The sequence below is a fragment of the Oryx dammah genome, unplaced genomic scaffold (assembly GCF_014754425.2).
Source record: "Oryx dammah isolate SB20612 unplaced genomic scaffold, SCBI_Odam_1.1 HiC_scaffold_10, whole genome shotgun sequence".
In the NCBI taxonomy this organism is placed as follows: domain Eukaryota; kingdom Metazoa; phylum Chordata; class Mammalia; order Artiodactyla; family Bovidae; genus Oryx; species Oryx dammah.
This window is the reverse complement of record NW_024070194.1, coordinates 15707210-15733457: the sequence shown is the minus strand read 5'-3', so window position 1 is coordinate 15733457 and position 26248 is coordinate 15707210. Positions and strand designations below refer to the sequence as shown.

Below are 26248 nucleotides of genomic sequence, written 5' to 3'. Positions count from 1 at the left end.
TCGGACCGCCATCCAGCTGGGTGGCTTGAGAACCACCGAGATCCTTATCCTCGCGAGGAAGCCGCTACCGTGTCCCGAGCCCGCTCTGCCGCGCCCCCTAGCGCTGAGAGTGCAAAGCTGCCGGCGCTCACAAGGTTCTCCACCTTCAGCATTCTCAACGCTTCTTGCCTCCCTGCCACTCCGTACTCTCTCATCTCCCTTCCCAGTGGATAATGATTGCTTTTCTCTAGTGCTTTACTTTCAGGTCCTCCCTATTTCAAAAGTGGGCTTTTGATGGCCCCCTGCCTCCCAAACACAGAAGGATGTTAGTCAGGGACGTGTTTTATTAAATGACAAGCCCTACCCCAGGGACTCATACGTTTTCCACTCTAGGGGCTTTGGAGGGAAGAAGGGAGTCAGCCGGGCTCCATGGACACCAGTCAGCAAGTGGAGAGGGGCCCAGCTCAACTTGAGGAGGGGGGGTTGACTGAGTTAGTTCCAGGCTGCAGTTTGTGTTGGATCTGCTCCATGTGTCTCTCTCATCCTCTTTAGATTCAGAGCATGTTCTTCTCATGACTCATGGTGAGAGGGCAGTCTAAGCCACACAGGCACAGGTAAAGCCTCTGCTCAGATCACATTTGGCTAATAGTCCACAGGCTAAAAGTGAATCCCATGGCCAAGTTCAATATCAATGACTACAGTGAGAGAAGCCCATGGCATTACAGAGGAGTGAAGAACTGGGAGCAATAATCCAACCTACCTCCTTTATTCATAGTGCTTTTTTTTTGCTGGAACGGTAATACTTTCACAAGATTAAAAAATCAAAACTATGTGAAAAAGTATGCAGTGAAAAAAATCTCCCACACCTGACCCACTCACCTTGTCCTTTTTCTTTACAGGCAAACTCTTAGTTTCTTGTCTATCTATTCACATATGAAAATACAAGCAAAACACTATATATTTTCTACACTCCACCCCCTCCCACCTTTCTTAAAGGGAGTTCCTATAAATTACACTCATTTCTTTTAAAAATGTATCTTGGAGATTTTCCCACATTAGTATACACAGGTGTAGTCCTTGAATTTACATTCACTTGTATCTTCTGTGTTCTGCTCCACCCTTCTTACTCTATTTAATGATGGATTCCTTCAGATGTGAGATCATGACTTATGTTGGAACACAACACCTTTCATCTGATTTTGCTGCTAGACTGGCTCCCTGTTTGGCCTAGAAGTGTTCCTAGACGTTCCTGAGAACGTTTGGGGGTCTCATCTCTCCATAAGGATGTTTATTACAGGACCACCTTTTGGACCGCAAGGAGATCCAACCAGTCAATCCTAAAGCAGATCAGTCCTGAGTGTTCATTGGAAGGACTGATGCTGAAATTCCAATAATTTGGCCACTTGATGTGAAGAATCGACTCATTGGAAAAGACCCTGATGCTAGGAAAGATTGAAGGTGGATGAGAAGGGGGCGACAGAGGATGAGATGGTTGGATAGCATCACCGACGCGATGGACATGAGTTTGAGTAAGCTCCAGGAGTTGGTGATGGACAGGGAAGCCTGGCGTGCTGTAGCCCATGGGGCCGCAAAGAGTCGGACACAACTGAGCAACTGAACTGAACCTTTTATAATTAACTTGCTTTTATCTCTCAAAATTAAGTGCTCCAGAGCTGGGAGGATACAGTTAAAGCAGGTGCTCTAATTCTTGTTATCTTGCCTGGTGGAAAGGGAAAAATGGGGCAGGGGAGAGTGAGCCCAGTCCTTTTACAGCTAAAACTGAGGAGGGGGCAGATGACATCACCTCCATTTCTCTCTGCCCTTCCCCCCAATTGGCCAAAAGGCCAAAACTGAGTCACAAGATCACAAGCAGCTAGAGGACCATGTAGGGGAATTATACCACAAAAGAGTAAAAGAGAATACAGACATATTAACATTTAGCAGTCTTTTTTGCAGTGTTTGAGTTTTGTGAGAAGATAAAAGTCCCATAGACTTGTGGGAGTTAATAAATCTATTTTAAAACTTTATGTGCTAAATCACTTCAGTGGTATCAGACTCTTTGCGACCCAATGGACTGTAGCCTGCCAGGCTCCTCTATCCATGGGCTTTTTCAGGCAAAAATACTGGAGTGGGTTGCCATGTACTCCTTCACCGAGATCTTTCCAAACCAGGGATCCAAACCCTCTTAGGCCTCCTGCACTGGCAGGTGGGTTCTTTACCACTAGCGCCACCTGGAAAACTTTATATTGTATTATAAAATATGGAGAAAGCATATGTGCAAAGAAAAGAAGAGAGAGAGAAAGAGTCGCTCATTTGTGTATGGCTCTCATGGACTGTAGCCCGCCAGGCTGCTCTGTCCTTGCGATTCTCCAGGCAAGAATACTGGAGTGGGTTGCCAGTTCCTTCCCCAGGGGATCTTCCCGACCCAGGGATCAAACCTTGGTCTCCTGCATTGCAGGCAGATTCTTTACCGTCTGAGCCACCATGTTTCCTTCTAACATACCTGCAGAGAAGTGCACAAATCATAAGTGAACGACCTGATGAATTTTCACACAGTGAACACGCCTGAGTAGCGAACTCCTTGGTCAAGAAATCGAGCAGTCAACTAACCCCGAGTTTGTTTCCATGGCTAAAGGCAAAGTTATCACGTGGACGTGGGGCGCAGTCAATGGCGAAGGAAGGTGACAGAAGGCAAATGGGGCGTGGCTAGGCGGAAAGGCGGGGCCCCGTAGATCTCAGCTCAGTTCGGGAGGCAAGGAGGGGGCGGGGACCGATGGCATTACGCATTCGGGGCTGGGTTTGCTGGCCAGAGTCCCGCAGGCGCGAAGGGTAGTAACAGGTTGAAAGCTGGGAGCAAGGTTAAACCACAACCAGGGTGGGCGTGGCCTAGCGGTCCCCGAAGGCGGCCTGGGCTACCGAGGGCGAGTTTGGTGAAAACTAGGTTGGTTTTACTCTTGCCCGGAAAATCCCATGGACGGAGGAGCCTGGTGGGCTGCAGTCCTTGGGGTTGCGAAGAGTCAGACACGACTGAGCGACTTCACTTTCACTTTTCACTTTCATGAATTGGAAAAAGAAATGGCAACCCACTTCAGTGTGCTTGCCTGGAGAATCCCAGGGCCGGGGGAGCCTGGTGGGCTGCCGTCTATGGGGTCGCACAGAGTCGGACACGACTGAAGCGATTTAGCAGCAGCAGCAGGTTGGGATTAAAGGGTAAGAGCATGGGAGGCTTGGAGGTAGCCGCGGTTCTTTGCGAAGGCGGAGTCTAGCTCCGCACGGGCGCACGCTGCGTCGGAGGCGGAGTCTCGCGCCTTGGTGGACGCCGCGGCGAGGGGCGGAGCCAGCAGCGCTCCAAGATGGCGGCGGCCACTGCTGCAGGGCTGGCCACTAACGTGTTTCCGTTCCGCGATGCCCGCGCCGCGCCAGATCCGGTGCTGGAGGCCGGCCCGGTGGCACACGGGTCACTGCCGGTGCCACTGGTGCTGGACAATGGGTCGTTCCAGGCCCGCGCAGGCTGGGCGTGCCCTGGGCCGGACCCGGGCCCCGAGCCCCGGCTGCAGTTCCGCGCTGTGTGCGCCCGCGGGCGGGGCGGGGCTCGGGGCGGGGCGGGCCCGCAGGTGGGGAACGCGCTGGGCAGCCTGGAGCCGCTGCGCTGGATGCTGCGATCGCCCTTCGACCGCAACGTGCCGGTGAACCTGGAGCTTCAGGAGTTGCTGCTTGACTACAGCTTCCAGCATCTGGGTGTCTCCTCACAGGTGACGGGCGAGGTGGGGTTAGGATTGAGGAGAGGGGTGTGGTTGTGTCCCGTGCCACTCCGCTCTCCGAGGGATGATAGTCGCTCCAGCTGTCATTTAGTCATTCGGTCAGTCATTCAAATATTAAACGCCTAACGTATGTAGGCCCTGTGCTAGGCGGTTGGGATATGCCAGTGAACAAAATAACGCCCTTTTCTCTTGGAGCATCTGTTTAGGTTTGTTAGTGCATTTATTTATTAACAGATATGTGTTGAGCACCTACTCTCAATGGGGGCTTTTCTAGGTGTTCGAAATATGTCCGGGAACGTAACACGAAATCTGTGCTTATGGAGCTAGTATGGAAAGACGTTCTAGTATGAAAAGAGAGATAATAAACTGTAGAATTAAGCAGTAGATTCTACGGCATGATAGACGGAGAGGAGAAGGTTACAGCTTTTCAGTAAGATGGGTAGGGAGAGGACTCTGGGTAACGGTGGTGTTTTGAGCAAGGACTAAAGCAGACGATTGAGGGAGCAAGCCTTGTGAATATCTGAATGAATAGTAATCCGGAGAGACAGAACAGCCAGTGAAAAGGCCCTGAGGCAAGAGTTTGCCCTAATCCTAATTGAGGATAGTCAGAGTGAGGGGAGGGTAGTAAGTGGAAGGTCTTACTTATAAGGTCTTCCCTGGTGGCTCAGACAGTAAAGCATCTGCCTGCAATGAAGGAGACCCCGGTTCGATCCCTGGGTCAGGAAGATCCCCTGGAGAAGGAAATGGCAACCCACTCCAGTACTCTTGCCTGGAAAATTCCATGGATGAAGGAGCCTGGTGGTTTACAGGCTGTGGGGTTGCAAAGAGTTGGACACGACTGAGCAACTTCACTTCAGTAAGTAGAAGTAGAAATCAGAGAGGTCACACACTTTGTAGGCTTTTATTATGAGTGGAATGGTGAGCCATTGCAGGGTGTTGAACAAAAGAGGGATGTGACTTTTGTTTCAAAAGGATCACTATAGCTGCTATATGGAAAATGAACTGGCCTGAGTCATAGGGTAGAAATAGGGAAATCAGTTAGGAGGCTGTTGCGGTTCCGAGGTGAGGGATGATGGTAACTTAGTTGAGGAAGGAATGGCAGATGTGATAAGAAGCAGTTGGATTCTGGAGCTGTTTTGAAGATAGAGCCAGATGATTGGCTCACAGTTTGGATGGGGCTTCACTTCAGTTGACAATACAGCCATGAAATTAAAAGATGCTTGCTCCTTGGAAGAAAAGCTATGACCAACCTAAACAGCATATGGAAAAGCAAAGACATTACTTTGTTGACAAAGGTCCATCTAGTCAAAGCTATGGTTTCTCCATTAGTCATGTTTGGATGTGAGAGTTGGACTGTAAAGAAAGCTGAGGACTAAAGAATTGATGCTTTTGAACTGTGGTGTTGGGGAAGACTCTTGAGAGTCCCTTGGACTGCAAGGAGATCCAACCAGTCCATCCTAAAGGAAATCAGTCCTGAATATTCTTCACTGGAAGGACTGATGCTGAAGCTGAAACTCCAATACTTTGGCCACCTGATGTGAAGAACTAACTCATGGAAAAGACCCTGATGCTGGGAAAAATTGAAGGCAGGAGGAGAAGGGGACAACAGATGATGAGATGATTGGATAGCATCACTGACTCGATGGACATGAATTTGAGCAAGCTCTGGGAGTTGGTGATGGACAGGGAAGCCTGGCATGCTGCAGTTCTTGGGGGTTGCAAAGAGTCGGACATGACTGAGTAACTGGACTGAACTGAACTGACTTAAGTTCCTATGAGCATTGGTGGCTCAGATTGTAAAGAATCTGCCTGCAATGCAGGAGACCCAGGTTCGATCCCTGGGACTATTCCCTGGAGAAGGAAATGGCAACCCACTCCAGTATTCTTGCCTGGAAAAATCCCATGAACAGAGGAGCCTTTTGGGCTACAGTCCGTGGTGTCGCAAAGAGTCGGACACGACTGGCCCTACTTTCATATTTTCCAAAGAAACTTCCAGGGAAGAGGGGTGTTTCTCAATTGCTTCTGATCAGGTGTTTTGATTGGAGACCAAAAGCCAATTCAGTCCTTTCAATAAAGATTTTTGTTTCTTTTTATGCTTTGAAAAGTGTATCCTCTTAGCACCTAACAGTCTGCTCTTTTCTTTCAAAGTAGGGCTGTGTTGATCATCCCATAGTTTTGACAGAAGCTGTGTGCACCCCACTGTATTCACGACAGATGATGTCTGAGCTTCTGTTTGAGTGCTACGGGATTCCTAAGGTTGCCTACGGGATAGACAGCCTCTTCAGCTTCTACCACAATAACTCAAAGAACATGATTTCCAGTGGGCTCATCATTTCATCTGGATATCAGTGTACACATATTTTACCCATCTTAGAAGGGAGGTGAGTTGTACTTATGGCATTTGAGTGCTGTTTTGAGAAGCATTCAGGAAACTTTTATTGGGCACCTACTGTGAAGGGGGAGTGGAAAGAGCAAGTACAAGGCCATGAACTGACCTCTGGGCTTAACTCTGACCTCCCTCGCTATGTGAGTATAGATATGTCACTTCACCATCTGTCCTTGTGACCTCCTGGCTTGAGTTGGGGTCGATGGTCTCTGAGGTCCAAATCTGTAATTCTATAATTGTATGATTCTGAAAGTGAAACTCACTAATAGTGAAACTCACTTTCTTAGAGTGAAATAGATAACACAAGTATCTGTAGGTACTAGGCACTCAATAAAAATGTTCTGAGTAAATTATTTAAATTAATTTAGCCTGTTGTGTTCTGGAGTCACTTTTTCAATTAAGTGCTATTTTGCTTTTTTATTTAAAGCTCTTTAATGACAATTATTTAGACCTTTCTTTTCAAGAATGGTACATAATAGATATGTAGTATTTTTCCAAGTTGTATAAAAGTTGAAAGTAGTTTCTGTCATGTTTAAAATGTGTTCTTATTTATATAGTTGGGCTTTTATTGTCTGATAAAGAGACTGGGCCAGGGGGTTTCCCTGATAGCTCAGTTGGTAAAGAATCTGCCTGCAATGCAGGAGACCCTGGTTCCTTTCCTGGGTTGGGAAGAGCTCCTGGAGAAGGGATAGGCTACCCACTCCAGTATTCTTGGGCTTCCCTTGTGGCTCAGCTGGTAAAGAATCCGCCTGCCATGGGTTCAGTCCCTGGGTTGGGAAGATCCCCTGGGGAATGGAAAGGCTACCTACTCCAGTATTCTGGCCTGAAGAATTCCACGGACTATATACTCCATAGGGTTGCAAAGAGTTGGACCAAACTGAGCAACTTTCACTTTCACTTCAAAAAGACTAGGCCAGGAAGGGAAGGATAAATATGGAATTGGGGATTATCGGAGACACACCAATATACATAAAACAGATAAACTACAGGGACCTATTGTGTAGGACATGAAATGATATTCAGTATCTTGTAATAGCCTACAGTGGGAAAGACTCTGGAAAAGCATATACATGTGCTGTGCTCAGTCACTCCGTCCTGTCTGACTCTCTGTGACCCCATGGACTGTAGCCCACCAGGCTCCTCTGTCCATGGGGACTCTCTAGCCAAGAATACTGGAGTGGGTTGCCATGCCCTCCTCCAGGGGATCATCCCAACCCAGGGATCAAACCCAGGTCTCCCACATTTCAGGCAGATTCTTTGCATCTGAGCCACCAGGGAAGCCCAGTGGAAGCACAATGGAAAAAAATCTGAAAAAGTATACCTATATACATATGTTATATATAACTGAATCACTTTGCTGTATACCTGAAATATTGTAAATCAGTTGTGCTTCAATTAAAAATTAGAGAGAGAGTCTAGGCCAGCATCATGCTCTCCTGAGAAGGTTTCTCTTTGTATAGAGTGAGTGTGTAAATAAGGAGAGGAGGTGAAAGCCTGGGTTTGCAGCCCTGCTAAGAATGAGGTACTTAACTTCTTCACTTGGTTTCCTAACATATAAACTTGGGAAAAACTGATTTCTAAGGGTTACCCTGAGAATCAAATGAGATAATGTAGGAGCTGGCACTTTGTAAAACAATCTGAATATGTAAATGAAAATAAAGGTTGACGAATTTATTGAGCCCTGTTGTGGGAATGTCTCTTGAAGTTTGTACAGACATTTATGAAGAAAAAAGTAATCGTTATGCATTCCAAAACACTCCTCCTGTACAGAATTTTCTATCTTATGTAACCAGAATATGCAGAAATTAAAATAATCTTGTTATTTTATATTATATTGAGAGAAAATGATCTGACCTGGAAGCTAGGATCAGATTGGAGCATGTCCTGTTCTGTGCTGGCCCCTGCTGGTGAGGTGTGGTAGAGCAACATCACTTCAGTGCACAGCAAGTTCCTAGAGCCCAGCTCCTTTCCCTTTCTCATACTGAGAATTTATAGTTACTCTGGTTCTCCTCCCCTTCACTTCATGTGAGAGGAACCTGGTACTCTTAGGAGATTACAGTAAGCCGGTATGTCTGTGGTTACTTAATGTGTTTGCATAAGTAGAAGTGGAGTGTCTAGGGGAGGGGTACACTGGAGCTACCTGGGAAGCTTGTCAAAATGCATATCCCCCAGAACTTCACTGGCCAAGTGGTTAAGACTGAGCTTCCACTGCAGAGGGTTTAGGTTTGATCCCTGGTTGAGGAACTAAGATCCCACATGCCGTGTGGCACTGCCAAAAAAGAAAAAGTGCAGATTCCTAGGCCCTTCCCGGAGCAGACAGGTCCTGGGCATTGTCACCTTAAACGTTGCCCCCAGTTAATTCCAGGATGCGTGGCCTTGGAACCACAGTTCGAGAAACACATGACAAGTCACATGAGGGTCTGACTTCAGAGAGCATGTTCTTTGCTTTGAGCCTGGTTTCCTTCTGAGACTCTTCAGTTCAGTTCAGTCGCTCAGTCATGTCTGACTCTTTGCGACCCCATGAATCGCAGCACGCCAGGCCTCCCTGTCCATCACCAACTCTCGGAGTTCACTCAGACTCGCGTCCATTGAGTCGGTGATGCCATCCAGCCATCTCATCCTCTGACGTCCCCTTCTCCTCCTGCCCCCAATCCCTCCCAGCATCAGAGTCTTTTCCAGTGAGTCAACTCTTCGCATGAGGTAGCCAAAGTACTGGAGTTTCAGCTTCAGCATCATTCCTTCCAAAGAACACCCAGGACTGATCTCCTTTAGAATGGACTGGTTGGATCTCCTTGCAGTCCCAGGGACTCTCAAGAGTCTTCTCCAACACCACACCAGAAGTTAAATGTCCATGTGTCTGTCAGGACGTGGTCTAGGAATGTCTGCATTTAGTCAGAGGTTGCACTAAGGCAACTTAAAGTCCCTCCAACTGTTTTGTTTTCCCCTACCAGTCATTTTCTTCCTTATTAGTCTACATTAAATTATCATCCCCCCTTATCCACTTGCTCCATATTTTTTCCTCCACGTTGCCAAAGTTTCGGTGCTATTTCCACTTCTTGGTTGTAGGTTAGATGCTAGAAACTGCAAGCGCATCAACCTGGGGGGAAGCCAGGCAGCTGGCTACCTCCAGCGTCTCCTGCAGCTGAAGTATCCCGGGCACCTGGCCGCCATCACTCTCAGCCGCATGGAGGAGATCCTACACGAGCACAGCTACATCGCTGAGGATTACGTGGAAGGTACGAAGAGGATGTCAGCCTGCAGCTTCCGAGTGTTGTCTGCCTTTGGGGGTGTTCCTTAAATTGTTCCCAGGATGACTCTCTTGCTCACTCTTGACAGGCTTTTTTTGGCCACAAGGTGTGGCGTGCAGGATCTTCCCCAGCCAGAGAGGGAACCCATGCCCCCCGCAGTGACAGTGCAGAGTCGTGACCACAGGACTCCCAGGGAATTCCCTCTTTGCCCACTTTTTTACACTTAATACTTTTTAGCATCCCCTTCCATTTTTTGATATTTACTTTCCTCAAAAACTTTTCAGTTAAGTGAATAAGTCTCATATGTTGTTTCTTTTTCACAATCCTTTTGGTTATTCTGGTTCCTTTGCCTGTCCATTTAAATGATAGGGTCAGTTTGTCCATATCTACCAAAAGTTCTGTTGGGATGTGATTGAAAGAACATTAAATGTGTAGATTAGTTTGTATATAAAACAGCAACCTTCTAAATATAAATGCAAATATAATGCTAAATCCAGATTGGGGAGAAGTGACATTTTTTACTATGTTGAGGCTTCTAATGGCTTCTAATCCATGAACATAATGTGTCTTTCCATTTATTTAGGTCTTTGTTAATTTCCTTCATCAGCATTTTATAGTTCTCAGCATATAGATCCTGTACATGTTTTATTAGATTTATGCCTAAATTATTTCTTTCCTTATTTTAAATTTCAGTTTCCAAATGCTCATTGCGATTATATAGAAATGCAGTGAATTTTTGTGAAATACAGTGAGTTTTTACTCTTTATCAAATCGAAGAATTTCCTCTTTGTTCCAGGTTTTGCTGATCATTTTTATCATGAATGGATTTTTGAATTTTGTGAAATGCTTTTTCTGCATCTCATACGATCCTATGGTGTTTGTGCTTTGGACTGTTCATTTAAGAGAGTATAAGGATTGCTTTTCAGATATTGAACTAGCCTTGAACCCTGCTTGTTTCTATGTGTTATTTTTTATGTATTGCTGGATTTAACTTGGTAAATTTTATGAAGTATTTGTGTCAGTATTCATAAGGTATATTGATCTGCAGTTTTCTTCTACTGTCTTTGTCTTGTTTTGGGATCATGGCAATGCTGGTCTTATTAAATGAGCTGAAAAGTGTTTTCTTTTACTTTTTGGAAAAGATTGAGTAAACAGTTATTATTATTTTTTTAATGTTTGTTAGAATTCTGCAGCAGAACTGTTTGAGCCTGGGGGATTTATTTTTCTGAAGGAATTCAGTTTCTTTAATAGGTATAGGTGTAAGTTTCATCAATTTCATTAATGTCTTCTTTTTAGTATTTCTTCCTTTCTACTTGCTTTAGGTTTCCTTTGCCCTCTTTTCCTAGTTTCTTGAGGTAGAAACTTAGATTTTTATCATAACTTCTTTCTAATATAGGCATTTAAAGCTTGAATTCCCCTCTCAGCAGTCCTTTATCTATATTCCATAGATTTTGATATGGTGTATTTTCATTTTTATTGAGTTCAGATATTTTTAAGTTTCCCTCAAGCCTTTTTTATTTGCAACCATTGATTATTTAGAATATAGCCAAGTGTTGGAGACTTTCCAGTTATTTTTCTGTGGTTTACATCTACTTTAATTCTATCATAGTCAAAGAACTTCTTTTCCCTGGTATCAGTTAAATTTGTGAAGGTTTGGTTTAGGACCCAGGCATGGTTTGTTTTGGTGAATGTTCTGTGTACAATTGCAAAGAATGTATGTCCTGCTGTTGTTGGATGAAGTAGTCTGTGATGTCATTCGGGTTCCGCTGGTTGTTGGTTTTGTTCAGTTCTTGTCAATCCAGCTTCATTGTCCATCAAGCTGTACCGATTATTTATTACTAATTATTAAGAGGGTTGAAATCTCCAGGGAGAATTGTGCATTTTCCTATTTCTCCTTTCAGTTCTGTCATTTTTTGCTTTCAAGTATCTGAAGCTCTTTAGTTAGGTACACATTTAGGATTCTTACGTCTTCTTGGCAAATTGGTCTTTTACCATTATGTAATGTTCCTTTTTAACCTTTGCAATTTTCTTTGCTTTGAAGTCTACTTGGACAGTAGTATAGGCACTTGAGCTTCCTTTTGATTGATGCTCGTGTGGTGGTTTTTTTCCTGGCCTTTTAATCTACGTAAAACATTATATTCAAAGCAAGTTTTCTAACAGATCCTTTCCTTAAAAATCCCTTCTTTCAGTCTCTATCTTTTAACTGATAAGTTAAGACCATTTACAGTGAATTTAGTCCCTCTTGTGTCTGGGTTTAGGTCCACCGTTTTTTTGGCATTCCATTTTAATTTATCTATTGTGTTTTTCACTGTTTCTCTCTTGTGTAGGTTTTTTGTTTTAGTGGTTGCTCAAGAGATGACAGTTAACAGGCTTTTCACAGTCTTAGGGTCTCTTTTTTGCCACTTCAAGTGGAACCTGGAGATGTTCGCACTCTAGAGGCCCCTGTGTCCTTCCTCCTTGGTGTCCGACTTGTTTTCTATGTCACATCTACATGCGTGGGAAGCCCATCAGACATCATCACAGTTTTTATTTTCAGTTGTCAAACATATTTTAAAGAATTCCGGAGGAGGTTAATCGAGTCCATTCACCATTTCAGTTGTGTTTCCTTCATTTCTGGTGCTCCAGATGATATCCTTTCCATCTGAAAAGCTTTATTTACCAGTTTTCTCAGAGCAGATGTGTTGGCATCGTGTCCAGGTCTTAATGCTGCATTTCTTTGATCTGGTGGGTTCAGAAATGGGGAGAGCATGCTTCCTCCATCTTCCTCTGCACCTGGGACCCTGGTCCCACCTTTCTAATCTCAGGGGTAATGGTGTGCCCGTCTCCTAACTTCCGAAACGCTTCCTTTGAAGAGCTGCAGAAATGGCGGTGCCCCGATTACTATGAGGACAACGTTCACAAGATGCAGCTCCCGTTTTCCAGCAAGCTTCTGGGCAGCACCCTGACCTCCGAGGAGAAGCAGGAGCGGCGGCAGCAGCAGCTGCGGCGGCTGCAGGAGCTCAACGCCCGGCGGCGGGAGGAGAAGCTGCAGCTGGATCAGGAGCGGCTGGACCGACTGCTCTATGTGCAGGTGATGCAGACCCCTGGGTGGGTCCCCGCCTGGTTCTTCCTGTAGATTCTGCCCCAGCTGTGAAACGCATCAGCCGTCTCAGTCCCCCCGGCCCTGAGGTCAAGGAGGAGTCTAGCGGGATCATCTGTGTAGAGATGACGTGTGTGGAGGAAATTGTAGCAGCAGGAATTGCTGAAAGAGCTGCGGACTTGGCCTTGTTGATATATTTTATCCTTATAGTCCCCTTTGTTTGATTTTAACTTCTTGGCTTAAGTGTGGCACACATGATGCAGAACGCACAGATCTTAAGGGTCCAGCTCAGTGAGTTTTCACCACTGAAATGCACCACACAGCCACATCCAGATCAAGAAACAGAGCACTGCCAGCAGCCCAGGAGCCTCCCTCTGTCTCCTGTTAGCCACTCTCCCGCCTTTGGCCCGCCCAGAAGCTCACAGTTCTGACATCTGTCCACACAGATGAGTGTTGCCTGCTCAGGTGGTGCTGAGATGGTGATGTGTGGGAGCCCAGAGGCAGCTGGGGCAGGCTGTGTGGAGGGGCAGGCGTGGGGAGCCCTCTCCCGCCGTTCTTCCTGTCCATTCAGTTCCTGAGCTCCTTCTCTCCCTCCTGGGCGTGATCGCCTGGATGCGCATCTCTGAGGGCGGGTTATGACTGCTCTGCTTGCAGGAGCTCCTGGAGGATGGCCAGATGGATCAGTTTCACAAGGCCCTGATAGAGCTGAACATGGACTCCCCGGAGGAGCTACAGTCCTACATCCAGAAGCTCAGTGCCGCAGTGGAGCAGGCGAAGCAGAAGATCCTTCAAGCAGAAGTCAGTCTCGAGGTGGACGTGGTGGACAGCAAGCCAGAGGTACTGAGGCCTCAGAAGGGAGGTCTCGAGGGGTTGTGTAATAGGATAGCCCTTTCTGAGGACAGAGGAGTGTCCAGGAAAGGCTGATGACAAAAAGGTTGTGACCAGACTTGAGCGGCAAACAGAGTGGTGTTTGATGTCTCTAGGGGCACAGATGGGGGCAGGGATGCCACTGACCTTGTACCAACTGGAGTGCTGACCCGACGGGTTTTACCCGGTAGCGCCCTAGCCCCCTGGGAGGGGGAAGTGTGCAAGTAGAAAAGGAAGAACATAACACAAGCTGATTGTGTGGCCCATCTTGAGCGTGAAGCTGCCCCACTGATGGTTCCTGGATCATCATCAATGCCTCAATTTTCTTCGGATCTCTTATTAATATATTGTGATTACTCTTTCATTCACTACCTTTCCATCTCAGTGTCCCTAAGGACAGGGATCACACTTCACACATAGTCTGGGAGTTTTTTAATAGGCGCTAATAGACATGCTCAATAGGAAATAAACAATTGAGACCCAGAAGGGCACATCAGATAGTAAACGGCTTGTGATTGTGAATGACATTGTTTTTTGCTTCTTGTGTTTTTCAGTTTCCTATTATGCACATGTTAATTTTTAAGAAATAAGTGTTATTTTAAAAACCTTGAAAAGATATTTGCGGGTTGATTTAAAACCAGCCTTTTGTTAGTTACTAAAACTAACTCTTTGATCTTCTCAGTCTCTCCTTTTTGTTTCCCTGCCTGTGGACTGTGAATAAGTTTTCATGTGGCTGAAAGGGTGGGCGGGTGGGTGGGGCTGAGATAGGGCCCTGGGTAAATCAAACCCTAGCACTGGCCTCGTGGGGAAGGGGCTGCCTGCAGGTCACACCTCGGTCCCAGGTCTCTGGTTGGCTGTCCTCTAAATCTGGAGAAAAGTGATCATAGGTGGACGCGTTGTTGCTGGATCTTCATCTTTAGAGTTCTAAAGTAAAGGAACTTGTTCATTGCCTTGTGACACTTCCAGAGCAGGGTTAACCAGTCCAGCTACTGACCTTTGTTTTTAAGTCCCCTTTAAATTCGAAAGCTTGCAGGAAGAAGAAACAGTCGAAAGAAACAGCCCGGTTGAAAATTGAGGTTTGCTGCTGGGTATATGTAGTGTGCTGCTCATTCGGGGCCTCAGAGCTGTCCTTGGCTCAGCAGGCAGCCTGCTTTTGCAGGGACTGTCTCCTCTGGAGGCCGGCTCTCTCGGTTTCCTCTCTCAGCCTCCCCTTCTCCACCTCTCCGACAGGCTGTAGATCACATGAGGACAGTGACTGGCAGTGAGCATGCACGCTTGCAGAGCAGGTCCTGAGTCAGACTTCCTAGACACAGCAGACTGGATCCCTGAGGTCCGGGGTTGAAGGGGCCTTGACCTCCATCTTAGTCTCGCGAAGCATCCCGGATCGGCTTTAGGAGAACCAGCGTGCCTTTTCTGGCTTGCTCCTCCCACTTTCCAGATCTGTGTTTCAGATTTGAGCCTTGGTTACTAGGATCTGGATCCACATTGTTGTTGTTCAGTTGCTCAGTTTTGACTCAGTTTGCTCAGACTTACGTCCGTTGAGTTGATGGTGCCATCCAACCATGGAATCCTCTGTTCACATTGCCTTTGTTGTTTGTTTATCTGTACTTAGTTTTATCTTGCTTATCAACATGTCCACAGGGTGTCAGCATCTTTATATCAGAGATGAACCACTAAGCTACATGCACATGGAGGATTTCAGATTTAAAAAGAAAAGAAATCAAATAACTGTGAAGATGTGATTCCCAAGCAGTTGGGGAGCTAGCTTTTCCTTTTCTTTGTTCATTTTTCTGTGTTTCTTATATGCCCTGATTCAGTCACTCTGTTTGTTCGTTCAGCAGGTACTTACTAAGTCCTTACTTTGTGCTGTGACCTGAGGGTACATATTCAAATCTCTCTGGGCTTGGGGAGATTTTGAATTGTTGGACTTTAAAAAGTTTCCCTACAAAGTACAACAGATCTGATGAATCCATCTGTCCCAAAGCCTTAACCGTCAGTCAGAGAGACTGTTAAAAATTAGATCAATTACAGTAACATTCATGGGCTAAATTTGGCCACAACACTGGCCAACCAGTTCTACCTTTCAAAAAATATTTATTGTATTTTCCAACTGTACAGTTCCTTTAAAATGGAGAGAGCAAATATATGTGGACCACAGTTCATATTGAAATGCCATCTAAGTGGTAAAAGTTGCATTGGATTCATACAGCTGAATTTTTAAACTTCTAGTGTATTCGAAAAATCCATTTTTTGTTACAGAGCAATCCATTTCATCCCTCACTGCAGGTATTCAGTGAGGATGTTGTAAAGGAGTAGGCTTTGTTAGCATTCTTGTTTTTAGTGTTTATTTATTTATTTATTTGGCAGCCCTGGTACTTAGTTGCAGCACTTAGGATCTTCACTGCATCACGCAGACTCTCTGGTTGTGGCACACAGCCCCATGGCATGTGGAGTCTTCCGGGACCAGGGATCAAACTGTGTCCCCTGCATTGGGAGGAGGATTCTTTACCACTGAACCACCAAGGAAGTCCTACCAGCCTTCTTCATGGAGTGCTTAAAAGATGCTCAGTTTCTGTCGCTGCAAATGGTTGGGAGTGCAGCTCACTAGCACCCACCTTTGTTGGAAAGCACAGAGGGCCAAAGACAGAAAGTTCTCTTACCCGAGGAATCAAGATTGAACTGGTCTCTGTTTTTCTGCTGTTCACGGCTGTTCTGGGGCGCCACGCTGCGTCTTCTCTGCCGGGCCTCGGCAAACTCGTTCTGCTCGGTTCCCAAAGGACAGTCCATGTGCACGTGCCTAGTGGCCACCCAGTACCCCGGGGCCCTGGCAGACCCTAAGAGGGAGAGAGGCCAGCCACGGTGGGGAAGTCAGTTCTCTCGGGGAAGTCAGTTCTCTCTGGGATGCCCGCTGTTGCATTGAAATGACCAGCTTTGTTCTTCTCTGTGGATCATATGAATCAGGATAAGGAAAATGTGTGGGTTGTTTTTTGTTTTGTTTTTTTTTTACAATTTTTGTTGAGGCTAAGAAATCTTGTTTTTAAGGTGACTGCTTTTGAATATAATTAGATATGAAAGTGAATAGTAATACTGAAAAAGCCTTTAAAATCCAGACATTTTACAGTCCTCTTTATTCTAGAGAAATCTAAGGGTGTATCCCGGGACTCACCACTCAGTGCTAGGCATGATTGCCAGGGATCAGGGCACAGAGGTGACTAAGATACAATCCTTTCCCTCCTCAGTACCTCAGAACCTAGGGCTCTAGAACCATTCTCAGGACTGTAATATGCTGTGCATGAGGATTCTCTAGTCAAGAATACTGGAGTGGGTTGCCATGCCTGTCTCTAGGGGATCTTCCCGACCCAGGGATCTTCTCGACCCAGGGATCAAACCCAGGTCTCCCAAATTGTAGGCAGATTCTTTACGTCTGAGCCACCAGGGAAGCCACACCCTGTAATAACCTTTATCAAATGTGATGCTATTAATAGATGTCTGTGGGAATGCAGATGGAGGTTTGTTTTTTTATTTGTTTTTAAAAATATTTTATTTCTTTGGCTGTATTGGGTTTTAGTTGCCATCATACGGGATCTCTAGTTGTGGTTGCAGGGGCTTTGTTGCCCTGCGGCTAATGGGATCTTAGCTCTCTGACCAAGGATGGAAGCCACATCCCCTGAGTTGCAAGACAGATGCTTAACCACTGGACCACAAGGGAAATCCTCAGATGGAGTTATGAGAAAGGATTGGGATGTTTGAGCTGGGCCCTGGAAAGATTATTTGATTTCAGTAGATATCTGATGAGGAGGGAAGGACATTTTATATGTAAAGAAGTGTACATGCGGGGAGCAGGGCCCATCCTGCATGGAGAATGTGGGAGACGAAGCTGGAAGGGAAGCCGTGGCCGCCTGAAACAGCCTTTATCCGTCAGCCTGAATAGTATCCTTCAGGCAGAGCCTTCAGAGTGTGCTGAGCAAGGCATAATCTGACAAGATTTTATTTTAGGAAAATAACTGGTGGCAGTTGGATGATGGATTTAGGGAGAGGCAAGGCTGGAGGTGGGAAGACAGGATAAAAATGGGATGGCTTCATCCAGGAGGGAGACAGTGTGACCTGAAGCTTGTCAGTGGCCATAGGGGTGGAGGAGGACACATGTCCAAGGTTGGAGGCAAAGAACTGGTGCCATTCAGGAGCGACAGTTACTGATGGTAACAGAACAGGGGACCTATGCCAGACCCCGTGCCGCGCAAGTATTGTCTTGATTAGTTTTCACAATTCTGCAAGTACTGTCTTCATTCCTGTTTTATGAATAAGGAAACTGGGATTAAGGCGAGGGAAGAAGTCTGCCCAAGGTCAACAGCTAGAAGCAGCACAGCTGAGAGTCAGATCTGAGCAGTCCGAGTCCAGATTCTCTCTAGTCACTGCGGCTGGGGTGAGAGGCAGTGTGGACCAAGCTTAGGGAGGTGACCAGCTGGATTCTGGGCCCCTCATCTCTGGAGTCTCTCTGGGACGGTCCTCTCTGGAGTGGCAGACTTGAGCTGCCCTCTCCAAAGGCTTCAGAGAAGCTGGGAGTTGATGAGACTGGTCTCAGTGGGGAAGATGGGTAAGAACAAAGCCCATCTCTGGCTTTTTAGTCTATTAACCTTGTGTTCATGTGTGTTTGGTGGGGTTTTTTTTTTTAATAGTTTAGAAAATTTTTCATTGTTTTTATGTATGGACATACTTTCAGGACTTTGGGTGAGATCCCAGCTCTTTTTGGTGACCATGAACTCACAGAGCTAAGGCTCGCTGAATCACAGGTTCTGTCTTGTGTTTCTTCTCTTCTCAGACTCCTGACCTGGAGCAGCTCGAGCCATCTCTGGAAGATGTGGAAAACATCAACGATTTCGAGCCCCTGTTTTCGGAGGAGACGCCGGAAGTGGAGAAGCCAGTGGCCACAGTCCAGGTTAGCCTCCTGTAGCCTCGACCTTGCTTATGCTTTGAAGCTTGATGTGAATGACCAGTCAGGTCTTGTCTCCTTCTTTAGGAATATTCCCCCTCCAGCCACAAATCTCAGTTGTATATTTCTAGAAGGGCGAGTACCAGCACTGAAAACTTGCAGAGTCAGGGACTTTTCCCCTGCAGTGATTGATTGGGGTTCCAGCACTAACTGTGGAACTGTGAGAAACAGTCTGCTCATTGGGAGAGTCCCAGTAACCAGGGACTTTGAGACCCAAAGAATAGTTTTGAATGCTTTTATTTAAATTGAAGCAAGTGTCATGATGTTTCATCCTCATCTGGGTTCATGTTTCTGCCATCACTGTGGCGACCAGGTAGACGGACGTGAGGCTGAGACTGAGGGAGAAGGCTTTCTTGGCTGTGCAGGGACTGGGTGCCGGGCCCGTCACTGGCGGAGACTTGGTCTTCCAGTGCCAGCCTTGCTGCTACTGCTCTTCACCAGGTCTCTTTCCTGCATCTCAAGGATCATTTCATGATGGAGATGTGTAGCAGTTTATAATCCAGAGGTTAAAGAAGGTGGAAAAATTAAATCATCACATCAAGAGAATAGAGGGAGAGGTTATTCTGGCATGAAAAAATCTGTGATGGAATGAGAAATGCAATTTGAGGAAGCTGGCAATTGGGATGTTTGTTCTTATGGCCTAAAAATATCTTTTAAACCTTGGGTTTTTAAAGCCCGTGTTTAACTTGGCAGCGTATCATCAGCTGTTTGTTGGGACAGAAAGAATTCGAGCTCCAGAAATTATCTTCCAGCCATCTCTCATCGGAGAGGAGCAGGCTGGCATAGCAGAGACCCTCCAGTACATCCTGGACAGGTGAGCCTGGACCTTCTTTTCCTTCTGTTTTCTTGAACCATTCCCTTGAATTTTGCATTGAACAATGGAGCTGATGGCCGGGCCTTTTTCATTGACTTGCTGCGCTCAGAGGGTATTCTTTTTCTCTCACCAGGCCTGGCACAGAGTTAGGGCTGTCTGTTCTTTTCTCAGTGTGTAGCTGCTCAACGTGTATATACTTGAGCTTTAAGAATGTCTTTTAAAAATTTGGGCAATATGATAATATGGTGCACTGGCTTTTCTAGAAGTCTTCATATCATTGCAGACTAGTGGTGCTAAATCACCCTAAAAACAAGCAGAACTTAGTTTTTTTGCCACCTTGCCTTTTATTTTTTAAGAGTTTACATTTCTGTAACAACGTGCCTCTCCCCACCCGTTTATACAGATACAGTTCTGCAGTGTGAGTTTTCCTGATTCACGTGGGACAAGTAGGGAACACAGTCCTGTGGTCCTCTAGTTGCTGTTGGTTAAAACAGAATGGCAGCTTAACAACTAGCAAGGAAGAAAAGCGATTGCAGCTACTTTGTTTGAATAACTTTGAGTTTTTTCTTGCAGTGGGTAGAAAAGTGATCAAACTTGTAAGGTAAACTAGTAATAAAAAGCACAGGTGGAGAGGGAGGTCCTCTAAAGGAGAGGCAGGACTTCAGTGGGGGATGGAAATGTCCTGCATCTTGGTTGTGGTGTTGGTTGCTGGGGTGTATAAATTTGTCAGACTTCATCTAAATGCATTTAAAGCAATCCTCACTAAAGTCAGTTTTTAAAAAACACGTATTAGAAAGGCATAATGCTAAGGAAATGGATTGACCATTCAAATTAAGGTTTTAGCTAGCTGTTTGACATTCATTCTGTAAAAGCAAATGGAACATGGCAAGTGTTTTTTTGTTTGTTTGTTTTTTAACTTTTTGTGTGGATGTTTTCTGATTTGTACTGAGAGCTCACATTTCCACATCCACTTTCTCTTCCAATATTCAAGTAGGAGAGACTATAGCAGAATTGTTTCATCCCCAGGTACCCAAAGGATGTTCAAGAGCTGCTGGTTCAGAACGTTTTCCTCACTGGCGGGAACATGATGTATCCTGGGATGAAGGTCAGAATCGAGAAGGAGCTGCTGGAGATGAGGCCCTTCCAGTCTTCTTTTCAGGTACTGATTGTCCATATAACCCGCTGTTTCGAAAATAGCCTTATTGTTTGTTTTCTGGGTTGCAAAAGTAGTACAGCGTAAATGAGAAAAATAGTCATTCCATCATCCAGAAACAGCCACTGTTAACACATTCATGGCTTTCCTTCTGTTCTTCAGATTTTTAAAGCAAAATGGAAATCATAACCTATGTACTTCTTTGTTTTGTTTTCATTGACAAAGGAAGACCTGCATACAGTAAATATTCAGAGAGTACACAAGAGTATACCTTGAGGGACTTGGCCCAGTGGCTAAGACGCCACGCTGCTAGTGCAGGGGGCCCGAGTTTGATCCCCGGTCAGGGAGCTAGATCCCACATGCCACAACTAAAGATCCCACATGCTGGAACTAAGATCCAGGGCAGCTAGATTAATTAACTTTTTAAAAATTATCACCAAAATTATTTATTTACTTTTGGCCACACTGGGTCTGCATTGCTGCACATGGGGTTTCTCTAGTTACGGCGAGTGGGAGCTACTTTCTAGTTGTGGTGTGCAGACTTCTCATCAAAGTGGTTTCTCTCGTTGCAGAGCACGGGCTTTAGACTCACAGGCTTCCGTACTTTTGCGCGTAGCCCCACTTGCTCTGCGGCATGTGGGATTCATTATTACCAAAATTATTTTCTTTAAAAAGAGTGTACATTGAGATTAAGGCCTTCTCTTCACCCAGGCCCTGGGCCACAGGCAGAGGGGACTGGCTGAGAAGGTTTTTTCTTTCTTCCACACACTTTCTACACATGGCCTTTGTAACTTGAACTTCTTAACCTGCCAGGAACATTCTCCCATGTCATTATTCATCAGAAATACTTGAAAAAGCAACTGTCTGGTGGCGGTACCCCACAATTTCTTTCCCAAATTCCTGATCACCAAGAGAAGTGGTTTGAGCTCTCCTTGTGGACCAGTCATCTCAGAATGCTGAGATGTCCTGGGCACCTAGGGGTCTTGGAGCTCAGGGACGGCTCCTTGGAAGTGAGTCTTCTGATGGCGAGGAGGTGTTTGTCATGTAGAGTGTTTGGAGTGGGGTGGGATGGAGAGAATATTCCAGATTGAGGGCAGGAGGACGAGCAGGAGCAAAGGCTTGGGGGCCAAAATCTTGCTGAGGGGTGTGCAGCTGAGGGTGGCTGTGAAGGGCGGGGGCTGGAGAGGCCGGCAGGGCGCATGGGTGCAGAGCTTGTGTGTCCTGCCGAGGGGCTTGGCTTGGCCCGCCCCTTGCTGTGTGACGTGTTGTACGTTCAGGGGGTGGTCTCTGGGCCTGGGTTCTGACTCCAGCACCACCATCACTGAGTTTTGCCACACCCCGGTTTTCTCAGCAGTGAGAAGGGGGTCGTCTTGGCACCTGTTACCAGCTTTCAGTGTGCAGGGCGAGTCAGGCACTCAGCCCAGGGCCTGCGTGTGATGGACAGACATCAGCTGTTGTGGTGAGGGCCCCTGAGAACACACTAGATTCCATGAGTCGCTAGAAGGACCCGCTGAAACTCCACACATGGTCCTGCTTGATATTCCTCACAGTGGGCCTTGCCCGGTGCAAGGAGTGGAGCGAGCGCCTCCCTCGTCCCGTCACTGACACTTCTTCGCCAGAGCGGCCAGGGCTCTCATGACCTTGATTTTGGTGATGGTCCTTTCTCGCAGGTCCTTGCCTCTTCCTCCTCCATCTGTGCTGATTCCTCCTGCCCTTTATTTCAGAAAGTTCCCAAACCTCCATTCCAGCCTGGGACTTCTATGGGAGATGGAGGGAAGAAGGGAGGGTTAGCCGGGTGACTCCAGGAACAACCTCTGTGCTCTTACGTCCTCCGAGGCTCATTTGCCACCACGGCCAGAGCCACCTTGCATCAGCCTCTGCTTCCCTCACTGGCAGAGGGGCTCAGGTCCAGGTCTTCGAGGTCTCCACCTGACACCTTGTGGTCGACCAGACGGGGGCAGGAGGCGGGGCAGCTGGTCCCTTGCCCCCTGCCCAGGGTGGTGTGGATAAAGTAACTGATGGACCTCTTACTCGGTGAGGTCGGTCCTGGTGCGCTTTGCATGTTTGTGTCCTTCCTTGGAAGGTCTGGGGCATTTCAGCTCAGCTCCTTTTGGGGGCTGCAGAGAGTCCTGCCGCATTTTGGAATTGAAGGGGGCCCTGCTGTGTGTGCATTTCTATAGCCAGCCTTGCTAAACACTCAGAAACAGATGGGAGATGCCCTTCCGGTGATCGCTCTGCTCATCTTCCAGGTTCAGCTGGCCTCAAATCCCGTGCTGGATGCCTGGTATGGAGCTCGTGACTGGGCCTTGGACCACCTGGACAACGAGGACGTCTGGATCACCAGGAAGGACTATGAAGAGAAGGGGGGAGGCTACCTCAGGGAGCACTGCGCCTCCAATGTGTACGTGCCCATCCGCCTGCCCAAGCAGGCTGCGCGCTCTGCAGAGGCCCAGGCATCCGGCAAGGCCTCGGGGGCCAGCGGAGGCGGGGCCAGCGAGCAGGCATAGCAGAGGGGCCCCTCCAGGGACCTGGGACCACATTGGGACAGTGACTGCCAGCTGTGTGCGGCCCGAGTCTGCTGGGAACATTTGGCTTCAAAGTGGGTTTCTCCAGGGGAGAACAGTCAAGGGCCACTAGGAGTTAACCCTTTGGAACTGTGCTCTCTGGGGCGTCTGTGGTGAAGGGACAAGCGGACTTGCAGGGACCTGCCATGGATGAGCCGCAGGCTTCGCTTCTGCAGCAGTGAATGAGAGTGAATTAGCATGGCGGTGGCAGAGCTGTACAGGCTGTGTACTCAGGCTTCCTTCTTACTACATTTTAAAGCCTCTTTCCTTCTTGTTTTTATTTTTTTTAAATCCTTTAAATTTTATATTGTCCATGTAGCTAGTTTTCTAAATTGATTCCAAAACTGTGTGAATGCCCAGCAGGTGGCATTCTTTTATCTACACCTAAGAAGATGACACTTATGAGAACCATCACCCATGAACTCTCCAGGACTGGAAATATTTTCCTCCTCCTGTTATTTCTGCTGAGAAATAAAGAAAAGGGGCCCAAAGAGGGAAACGAGGTCCAAAGTCAACTCCCTGAGGACCCGCCCGGTGCCGCCTTCTGAATGGGCAGGTGTGGGGCTAGTGGCCAAGCATCGTTCACACTTCCTTTGCTGGAAACTTTTCCACTGTATGAGGCCTTCCTACAGTTTAAGAAGTTCTGTCCCCGTGAACTTGCTGGCTGCATAACTTTGCAGGCCTTCCTGAAGAAAGAAACAGACTGGAAAAGGTTCATTGTGTTGCCACTACCTCATCTTTCCTGGGCCTTTGCAACTTCATCTTAAGTGGATGGATAACCCCTCTCTTCTCCAGAGATGGCTTGGGGAGAATTTTAACTCTCAGACACACCCAGGACTTAAGCCCCGGAGCCCCTGAGTTTCCTTGCCCCAGAATCCATACGTTTAAATCCTGTGGAGCTTCTGGGCCACCCCTCTGAGGAGGCCTCCTCAGAACCAGTTTGCCTGTGCAGTTCACCAGGCTTGGTTGCCTGCAGCTCCAGCTCTCCAGGGTTTTGACACTGAAGACCAGGAAGGGGCAGCGGTGGAGGAGGAGGAGGCGAGAGACCCAGGCCGACTCGATGCCCCACGGCCTTACGGGGAGCCACTGGCTGTCCACAGCTGGGCCTGAGGGTGGATGAGAGGGTGAGCGTGAGCTGACAAGGAAGGACAGATGCCAAGGAGGCAGGACCGGCCTCCCTGGAGAGGTTTTCATAATGACGTTGCCAGGAAAAGGGGATGGGTGAGCTGCTGGGGTTTTTCTCCACAGTCAACGTTTTAAACGCCCTGAAGAGCAGTGGTGAGGCACAAAGATTGCCCTGGACATCAGCCTTGCTGAGGAAGGACCCTGACTGGGCAGGTAAGCTGGGACACAGCGTAGTCCAAGAACAAGTGTGAAGCCAGCTCTGCTCGGGGTGCCTGTAGCCCAGAACTGAGGAGGGTTGGGGCTGTGCTGAGGCTGGGCCTTGCGCTCTCCCGCTTTAACTCCTCACGCTGAGCTTGCTGCGACCTCTGCCCCCAGGTGGCCTCTGAGAGACTGTAATGCAGAAACTGTTTCCAAGAGCAGGAGGCGGGTTTCATTCACCTTGGAGTATGCACATCCCAGGGCTCGTAGGGTTTCTAATGAGTGACCAGCTGGTTGGATGACTGACCAAATCTGTGAACAAAGACATTTTGAGGATAGCTTGTCTGCTCCATTGGGAAGAACAAATCAGGAGTCTATTCTTCCTCTAAGCCAGGGAGCCCTACTGCTGAGACATTTTAAGCCTTCCCTCTGATCCTACCAGGACTGTTCCTGGAGAGAAAGTGGGTGTGACTCCAGCTGAATGATCTGAGGGCAGTCATGAAGAAATAGATTCCCATAGCCCAGCCTCAGGCTTCTGTCTGCGTTGTGGCGCGGGAAGATAGCCCAGGGTCGGGAGAGTCCGCCTAGGGTCAGCCTGGTTCTGGGTTTGAGTCAGGGCAGCTCCAAAGGTTGATTGGCCACCCAGGGTGATCAGGGCCTCTCTCCCTGATAGGGGTGTCCCCCCTTTTTTGCCTCCTCTTCTTTCCATGGGTATCTTTGGCAATAAACAGTTTTACCAAAGCAACAAAGAAGGTGAAAAGGTAAGGAAACAGAAGTTAAGAGTAAAATAAGTGTTTAAGTGTGGGTAGAGAACACCTGACCAAGAAATGAAGACACTGAACTCATATAAATGCAATACGCAAGGATTATTTTATGCCTACCTAAGGGGTTAAATGGAGGAGAGAAAATTTATCGTTACAGATCCTTGTGATTAAATCATTTCCAGATATTTAGAAAACAGTAGAACAGAGAATTTAAAAATATAGGCAGGGAGATGGGCGGTTTACTAAATTCATTCTCCTTTCCTGCTGTGCACACAGCTGCCCCACGTTTCCTAGCCTCCCTCACAGTTATACCTGTAGCCATTTGATTTATCACCAGTGGGACACAGACGGAAGAGATGTACAACATCCAGGGCTGCTTCCATAAAATTCCCACGAGAGCCTCTCTCCCCGTCATCTGGCCGAAGAGGGAGCTGTCCGGGGCCCAGGAGCAGCGTGGAACCAAAAGTGGAAGAAGCTGAGTCCTTAACTGCTTGGAGCAGAGACCCTGCAGATCCTTCAGTGTGTAAGAAATAAACTTACTGTTTAAGCCACTGAGAGCTTTGGCCTTGTCTGTTACAGAAGCTAGCATTATTCTAACTAAAAGTATAGGTTAAAAAATTTTTAAAAACCATTACCTTCGTGTTCATCGGGGATTTAAAGAGGAAAATTTTTTGAAATAATATGGAACGAGAACAGTGTGACAGATAGTTATCCCCTTGTTTTAGAAAACGAGTGAAAATCACTCAGTCATGTCCAACTCTTTGTGGCTCCATGGACTATACAATCCATGGAATTCTCCAGGCCAGAATACTGAAGTGGGTAGCCATCCCCTTCTCCAGGGGATCTTCCCAACCCAGCAGTCGAACCCAAGTCTTCCACATTGCAGGCGGATTCTTTACCAGCTGAGCCACCAGGGAAGCCCAGGAAATGAGAGTAATTCCTTTTATCCTGTGCTGTGCTTAGTCACTCAGTCGTGTCTGACCCTTTGTGACCCAATGGGCTGTAGCCCACCAGGCTCCTCTGTCCATGGGGATTCCCCAGGCAAGAATACTAGAGTGGGTAGCCTATCCCTTTTCTAGGGTATCTTCCCGACCCAGGAATCCAACCAGGGTCTCCTGTATTGCAGGTGGATTCTTGACCAGCTGAGCTACCAGGGGAGCCCTTTTATCCTGTAGGATTAATGAGCTAATGAATGACTCGCCTAAGGATTTCAGGCAACTTGTCTATAAGCTGACCCAGAAAGACCCCCTTGCACCTCCTACAAAGTTATACAAAAAGTGGGATAAAGCAGAATTTTAAAAAGTTGTCATGCTAACCTTA

The 26248-nt window shown here is 47.1% G+C and overlaps 1 protein-coding gene across 1 annotated transcript; it reads left to right on the top strand.

Annotated features, from left to right (window-relative positions):
* The first annotated feature begins 3326 nt into the window (after positions 1-3326).
* On the top strand, positions 3327-25483 carry ACTR5 (actin related protein 5). The gene is made up of 10 exons (XM_040248331.1): positions 3327-3731; positions 5892-6121; positions 9193-9362; positions 12227-12444; positions 13108-13290; positions 18140-18256; positions 18985-19124; positions 20151-20283; positions 22527-24179; positions 25205-25483. Exons 1-9 carry the CDS (start codon positions 3333-3335, stop codon positions 22782-22784), a joined length of 1848 nt encoding a protein of 615 aa, XP_040104265.1. The 5' UTR covers positions 3327-3332; the 3' UTR covers positions 22785-24179; positions 25205-25483.
* The last annotated feature ends 765 nt before the right edge of the window (positions 25484-26248 follow it).

Bases quoted from the DNA above. Each gene is read 5' to 3' on its own strand.
- ACTR5 (XM_040248331.1), top strand. From the start codon at position 3,333: ATGGCGGCGGCCACTGCTGCAGGGCTGGCCACTAACGTGTTTCCGTTC. The intron at 18,257-18,984 runs GTTAGCCTCCTG...GGGTTTTTAAAG, and splicing joins AGCCAGTGGCCACAGTCCAG to CCCGTGTTTAACTTGGCAGC. The intron at 20,284-22,526 runs GTACTGATTGTC...CTCATCTTCCAG, and splicing joins CCTTCCAGTCTTCTTTTCAG to GTTCAGCTGGCCTCAAATCC.